The sequence below is a fragment of the Coenobita brevimanus genome, chromosome 43, assembly GCF_032717465.1.
Source record: "Coenobita brevimanus isolate Jiangsu-jjx chromosome 43, ASM3271746v2, whole genome shotgun sequence".
Taxonomy (NCBI): domain Eukaryota; kingdom Metazoa; phylum Arthropoda; class Malacostraca; order Decapoda; family Coenobitidae; genus Coenobita; species Coenobita brevimanus.
Window position 1 is genome coordinate 33,015,658 of NC_136996.1, and position 7,500 is coordinate 33,023,157.

General features: G+C 42.3%; 1 protein-coding gene across 1 annotated transcript in view; it reads left to right on the forward strand.

Moving 5' to 3' along the window:
• Nucleotides 1-7,500, forward strand: part of LOC145397884 (putative methyltransferase-like protein 24) — a 62,117-nt gene that overhangs the window by 31,377 nt on the left and 23,240 nt on the right. Inside the window, exon 2 of the mRNA XM_080270918.1 lies at nt 7,342-7,397. Coding sequence (XP_080127044.1) covers nt 7,342-7,397 — 56 coding nt within the window. The remainder of the gene's footprint in view (nt 1-7,341; nt 7,398-7,500) is intronic.

Below are 7,500 nucleotides of genomic sequence, written 5' to 3' on the forward strand. Positions count from 1 at the left end.
AATGAACAGACACAGAAAAAGAAAATCCTCACCACTGATCATAGTAAGTCTACAGGTGACTTTGCATTATATGTGCATGCAAAACAGTTTACAATGTATTTATATGTCAAAGTAGTAGGCAGATCATGGAGAAAACATGTCTAATATTGTGCTTCACACACACACACACACACACACACACACACTATCCACAAAAGGTGACAATAAAAACCCCCCAAAACACACCACACACACACCTCCCAAACACAAACACTGGTCACACGATAAGCACAAGAGATAAAGCCTGAAGAGCCATAGCAACGAGGAGCCTTGACAGAGATGCAGAGGACAAGAGAGTCAGAGAACCGGACGGGGACAGAGATGGTATGAAAAGGGTGAACGACCTGCAAGTCATTGAACTGTAGAGGATTAGCGTGGGTGGATGATGATGGTGAAGATGATGATGATAATGATGATTAGACTGCAGAGGATTAACATGAAAAGATGATGATAATGATGATGATGATGATAAAGATGATGGTGATGAGACTGTAGAGGATTACCATGAGTAGATGATGTTGATGGTGTTGGTGGTGGCGGCGGAGGCAGTAGAAGTAACCCTAAAATTGCGGAGGGTTAACAAGAGTGTAATTATGATGATTATCCTCATTATTATCATGACAGTGGTTTGCTGTTGTCGGTGGCGGTGAAAGAAGTAACTTACAACTCCGTCATTAACTCCGTCAGTTAGATGCAGTACCTTATGACACCCGCTTGTGTAACCCTGGAGTGTAATACTTTGCTTACGCTGTGTGTGTGTGTGTGTGTGTGTGTGTGTGTGTGTGTGTGTGTGTGTGTGTGTGTGTGTGTGTGTGTGTGTGTAGCAGCTTTCACCAGACTGGGACCAAATATTAAAAATGGAAGGGAATGGGCTAACATCGAGGCCGAGCACAGACCTGAACATGGAAAGGAAAAGGCCAACCCCAGGAGGATGACCAAGGAAATCGTGGCATAAAGTCCTTAAAAGGGGATCTCGGGGCTAGGAGACTAGAAGGGAATACTGAAGGAGGCAGTGAAGCTTGGAGGACAGCTATAGGAGTGCTGAAGGAGGTACCGTAGCTTGGAAAACATCTATAGAAGTGCAGGAAGAGGCAGTGCAGTTTGGAGGACAATTATGCTAGGACTGCTGAAAGAAAGAGTTCATTGTGGAGAACAGCTGTCAAGTAAAAATTAAAAAACAGACTATCCTTGCAAGCCTGGAACCCTGCCATGTATATTGTACTGTATTGTAAAGGGCGGCATGCACACGCCTTACATGGTGGGGGGGAGGGAAGAAAGTTATGCTGTACATGTTCACATTACAAATGGATGTAGCCGATATAGACAAAGTTACTGGGAGGTCAAAACGATGTTGTTGTTGTCACGTTGTATTCCTGCTGTTGTTGAGGTCATGTTGTTATTGTTGTTGTTGTTGTTGTTGTTGTTGTTGTTATTGTTGTTGTTGTTGTTATTGTTGTTGTTGTTGTTATTGTTGTTGTTGTTGTTATTGTTGTTGTTGGTAGTGGTGATTGCAGGCGGAAAAGTTTCCATGATTTTTTTTTTTTTAATAGTAGAACAGAGAAAGGAAAAACAAATGAATAAAAAAATAAATAATCCATACACCAGATTACTGGTGTCCTCTGTTCATGAAATATCTGTAACAGATAGACTTGAACAGCTGTGGGTTGAAATTTGGAGGGAAACAACTCTGGGGATAGGCAGAAGTTCTGCAATATGGCTGAGTGACATTCCAGTCATGAGCGCTACCAGATGCCCGTGTAGCACGGGGGAAGGCATGGAGAGGTGGCACCATGGACGCAACTTCGTCTGAACATTTGCCCAAAAAATATCTGTAAAATAATGCAAGGGAGGCAACATTCCTTCTTACTTGCAGGGGAGGTAGTTTATTTGTAATGGCAGAATTGTTAATAATTCTAACAGCTTTGTTCTGAATTTTGTCTAGTTGTTTTAATGCAACCTCTCCACATCCATTCCACAATGGTGAGCAATATTCAAGCTGAGACCGCACATGACACTTATAAATTATAGCTAACTGCTCATCAGCGAAGAGTTACAGACTCTGTACAATAATCCAAGTTTCTTTGAGGTGGTTTTAGCAAGTGATCTAACATGAGAGGTCCAGCTGAGGGCGTTGTTAAGTGAGACGCCAAGATGTTCAATACTTTTGGGGATGGGAATATTAGTAGCACTGAAGGTAATGTACGAATCTGGCAATATCTGTCTATTAATAAATTGTATATATTTAGTTTTACTAGCATTAAAAGAGACAAGGTTGTTTTGTCCCCATTCACTGATCGTAGACGGGTCTTGATTTATGGAGATGGCTGTACTGAGTTGAGAGGTAGAGATATTAGACTTTGTAAATGGGTGTGTGAGTGTGAATGAACTATGTAGTGTTGAGTCATCTGCGTATGAGTGGATGGGATTGTGGGTGACAGATAAGAGATCATTAATATGAACCAGGAATAGGGTTGGAGCCAGAACTGATCCCTGTGGCTCGCCAGCGTTAATTGAGTGGAAATTGGAATATACATCATCTACTTTTACTCTTATTTTCCTGTCACTAAGATATGAAGAAATCAAAGGAACAAAAAACGTTAGTCCATAGCAAGGGAGTTTGGACAGCAGGGAACGGTGACATACTCTGTCAAAAGCTTTAGAAATATCAAGAGCTACTGCATGAGTTTCTCCATGTAGATCAATTGATTGATGGATGGTATGAGTTAGGAGATTGAGTATGTCAATGGTGGATCTTTCTTGGCGAAAACCATATTGTCTATCACTAATTAAGTTGTTGGATTTAAGATGTTTAACAATGTGCTTATTAATTAAAGTTTCAAATACCTTACCAAGAGAAGATGTGACAGCTATTGGTCTGCAATCAGAGGGGTCAGAGGAACTTCCTTTCTTCGGAATTGGGTGGATATTGGCACCTTTCCATGAATTTGGGAATAAAGAGGCATGTATGCATAGTCTGAATAATCTAGCTAGAACAGAGGCAAGTTCAGGGGAATACTTTTTCAAAACAACTGGCGGAATTCCACCAGGGCCTGGAGCTTTGTTGGTAGGTAAATTGTCTAGGATGGATTTTACGTATCTTGTCTGTATTTTAAGTGGGTCAATTTCGGGAGAGTCAAGTTCTAGTACTGGGACATTCTGGCTGGTATCGTCTATGGTAGAGTTTCTGGCAAATGCACTGGCAGAAATATCTGCTTTCCCACGCGGGTCATTTGTAATGTTGCCATCTGAAAATTTCAGTGGGGGAATGGAAGATGACTTGTTAAAGTTATTATTGAAAAATTAAGAGTTGACCAGAATATTCTATTGTCATTAGGGTTGTTAAGTAGTTTTGATGGTTGCTTTTGAAGAAAGTTTGATTTAGCTAGATTTAATACAGCTTTTGCATGATTTCTAGAAATTTTAAATTGAAAGAATGATTCAGATGTTTTTGATTTTAAGTAAGAGTTATATGCTAATGACTTTTGGGCTGTTGCTCTGGCACAGTTGCCATCAAACCATTGGGGAGAGTTCGATCTTTTAGTGAACTGTTGACTTGGTATGAATAAATCCATACCAGCTAGTATTAAGTCGCAAATGTGGGACTGGGTAGAATTGGGATCACTAGAAAGAAAGACTGCCATGGAATGTCAGCAAGATAATTTCTAAATCCATCCCAGTCTGCCCTGTCAAAGTGCCATCGGGTCACCCTGACAGGTTCGGAATGGGGAGGTGTAGGAGGGTTAACTAATGAGGCTTTGATGAGATTGTGGTCAGAGGATCCAAGTGGTGACAGTACCTCTATCCTGTATTGATCTGGATTATTTGTCAAGAATAAATCCAAGAGATGGGCATTATGGTCAGGATTATCAGGTATTCTGGTTGGTTGCCTTACCAGCTGGGTGAGATTAAACGATTCTGCAAGCAGCTCGCACTCTAGACCAGCGTCGTCAGTCCTGGCAGAATGCAATAACCATTCAACATTATGTATGCTAAAATCACCCAAAATGGTAATTTCGGTGCTAAGGGCAAGGTTAAAGTTACTCAACTGTGTGGATATGGAATCAAAGACACTGGGTTCCGAAGAAGCATTGGGGGAGCGATGAACTACACAAATATATTTGGTAATATTTTGACAATTTAGTTTATATAATGAGTAATCAAAACTGGATGAAGTGAAGTTTAAAATGATGTTTATGTTACGTGTTGTTCATTCCTTTGGCTCATTCCGGCCTGATTACTAAGACTACCTGAACTTCATCCATCCATGACTTAGATTTCAAGGTGTGAGAGTGGTCCAGTTCCATCAAATAAAAAAGATAACAGTGATATTTATACTGCTGGCAGCGAAGGCTGTGGTGAATGTGGTGGTGGTGGTGGCGGTAGAGATCTTGAGGCGTGATTGTGAGTGCGTGTGCAGGGGAGCACCCGGGGGGGGGGCAAGGGGTCCATGGCCCCCCCGGAAATTCCTTCCTTGTAAGAAAATATAAGTGACTTGCATTAGATTTTTTTTTCTAGCCACAATTTTCATTCTTATCCCCCCCCCTCCCCCGAAAAATAATCCTGGGTGCGCCTGTGTGTGTGTGTATGTGTGTGTGTGTGTGAGGATGGTAGACAGGAGGAAGGAATGAGGGTGTGGGAACAGGAGGGAAATATAAGGGCGAAAGGGAGGGGAAAAAATAAAGGACAGGAATAAGAGATGTAGTGAGTTAGAGAGTGAGGGAGGGAGGAAGAGAGGGAAGGAGGAAGAGAAACAAGAAGGAGGGAGGGAGGGAGGGAATTAGTGACAAAAGGCGGGAAGGAGGGAGGGAGGAATGAAGGATAAGAATAGAATAAGTGAAGGACGAAGAGAGGTATCCGGGAGAAAAGGAGAGAAGCTGGAGGAAAGAGGGGGAATGGAGGGAAGGAGGGTTGGAGGGAAAGATGGGGGAGGGGATGATTAACTGGACGAGAGAAGGACAATAGGAAGATTGCCTGAGGTAGGGGGAGGGGCGGGGGGGAACTGGAGGAAGACATAAGGGGGTGAGAGAAGCTGGAGGCAAGAAAGAAGGAGAGAGGGAGGGAGGGAGGGAGAAAGGGAGTGAAGGAGGAAAGGAGGTATGGGGAGATGATGGAAGCCCAAGGGAGGAAAAGAATGAAGGAATGAAAAGGAGAAGAAACAAAGAAAAATGGCAAACTAGAGTGAGAGAAGCTAAAGGAAAGAAGGGAGGGAAGAAAGGAAGAAGGGGAAGGAAGGAGAGAAGGAGGGAGGGAGGGAGGGAGGGAGAGAATTTATGAAGGGAAGGAGAGTGGGAGGGAGGGAACTGGAGGAAGGGAGGGAGGGAGAATAGGAGGGAGGGAATGCTTGCCACTCCTCCACAACAAGGATCTCGGGTGGTGGGAAAGACCAAGCCTCTGGTTTTTATAGCCTGGGGGTTGAGGCCTGTGTGTGTGTGTGTGTGTGTGTGTGTGTGTGTGTGTGTGTGTGTGTGTGTGTGTGTGCGTGTGTGCGTGTGTGTGTGTGTGTGTGTGTGTGTGTGTGTATGTATGTGTGTGTGTGTGTGTGTGTGTGTGTGTGTGTGTGTGTGTGTGTGTGTGTGTGTGTGTGTGTGTGTGTGTGTGTGTGTGTGTGTGTGTGTGTGACATCCCACCTTTATCACGAATCTTTGAAAGTCTCTTAACTTCTACTTACAGGTGTCTGTGTCTGTGTGTGTTTTGTGTGCTTGTGTTTGTGAGTTTTTTTGTGTATATGTGTGTGTGTGTGTGTGTGTGTGTGTGTGTGTGTGTGTGTGTGTGTGTGTGCGTATGTTTGCGTGTGTGTGTGTGTGAGTTGATATATGCTTGTGTGTGTCTGTTTGTCTATGCGTGCGTGAGTGTGCGTGTGGGCGTCTCTCTCCATGCATATTGTTGCCGCATTCCTTCCACTTTTTCGTGTACAAACCCTCTCGATATCTGTAGTTTTCCTCAGCTGAATAAAATCGTGTGAAGCGCCAAGCCAAAATACCAAATACCCTGGGCTGTAAAGGGTAAAAAATAAATTGGTATATTGGCCAGCAAGATTATTCCTTTCAACCTCTTGATATTCTTTACTTTATTCTTTTTGCATCCAGACGATTTTCTCAGGCTTGGGATGGCTTTTCGAGCTGGAGGGGTTAAATATTGCCTTCATTAATCCCTTCACTACTAGAGGTTTTGTCCCTCAGTTGGATAAAATCGTCTGGTAAATGTTTATAATGAAATGTGCGTCGTAGCTTTGAAGAGACTAAAATTAAATTGGTCTCATATGTTCCTTCTTCCTCTCATTTTATATTTTACAGAATTAAAAAAAAAAGTGTTCATTTGCAAAATAATACTTCTCTCTCCGTCTGATTTATTGTTCATTGGAGTTATATTGCTTGTGTCTGTATGTTCCGTATGTCATATGCTTAAAAAATGCATTAAGTTGCTTGCATTTCGGGGTGGGTGAGTGAGTGGTGGGTGTTGCGTGTGTGTGTGTGTGTGTGTGTGTGTGTGTGTGTGTGTGTGTGTGTGTGTGTGTGTGTGTGTGTGTGTGTGTGTGTGATATTTCCCACTCCAACTTGCTGCTTCATATTGACCTTTCATTTTTTTTCTTCTTTTCTTTTTTCCCCAACATCCCATTAATACACCTCCATTTTTTCTATTCTTGCCTATTCTGGAAGAATCTACAGTGCGTTTGTTTTGAGCTGACAAAAGACCGTTAATTCCTTTCAGCTCAGTTGATGCCAAGTGAAGTCAGGCTGAAGGGTCGATTTGAGTTGTAACCAAGGAGACTCATCAATTTTTCATGCAATCACGACTCAGTATTCAAGTTACGAGAGTGGCCCAGTTCCCTCAAATGAAAATAAATCTATTACATCAGCAACCACTACAAGCTGAGACGATGAAGGGCCTTGGTATTAACGACTTTATTATTATTATTTTTTTTGTTAACTCTAATTTCGCCTAACATTTCCATCTCTCCAACTTGAATGCTGAACTGCAGTCATAGATCAACGCTAGAATATCACGCTAGTCACGAAGAAGTGCTATGGAAAAATTGTAGAGGATAAGTATTGTCCTATTCTGCCATCCAGTTCAATGAAATATGCTGGAAAATGACGAAAATCTTGGCCAGGTTAAGGTGAGCGAAGTGTAGGTAAAGGGGACCAAAGTGACTGCAAATTCGGTCAGCCAAGGACTTCAAGGACGCAACATTACTACGATCACCTACCTTCACTTCCTCATATTTATTTTTTCTAGTATCTCTTTATGCGTGTGTTTTCTCTGAGTTCTTTTTTTTATATGTATCTGTGTATTTATTTTCAGCATCATTGAACTGGAGGAGAAAATTATAGCCCTCATTAACCTCTTCACTGTTACAGGTTAGTCTGAAGCTGGATAAAATAGTCTGAAAATTGCAGGAAAGAGAGAGAAAATGTGTCATCTGAGTGCAGAGGCCAGGATCCAAAGTTTGCCATCACAAGG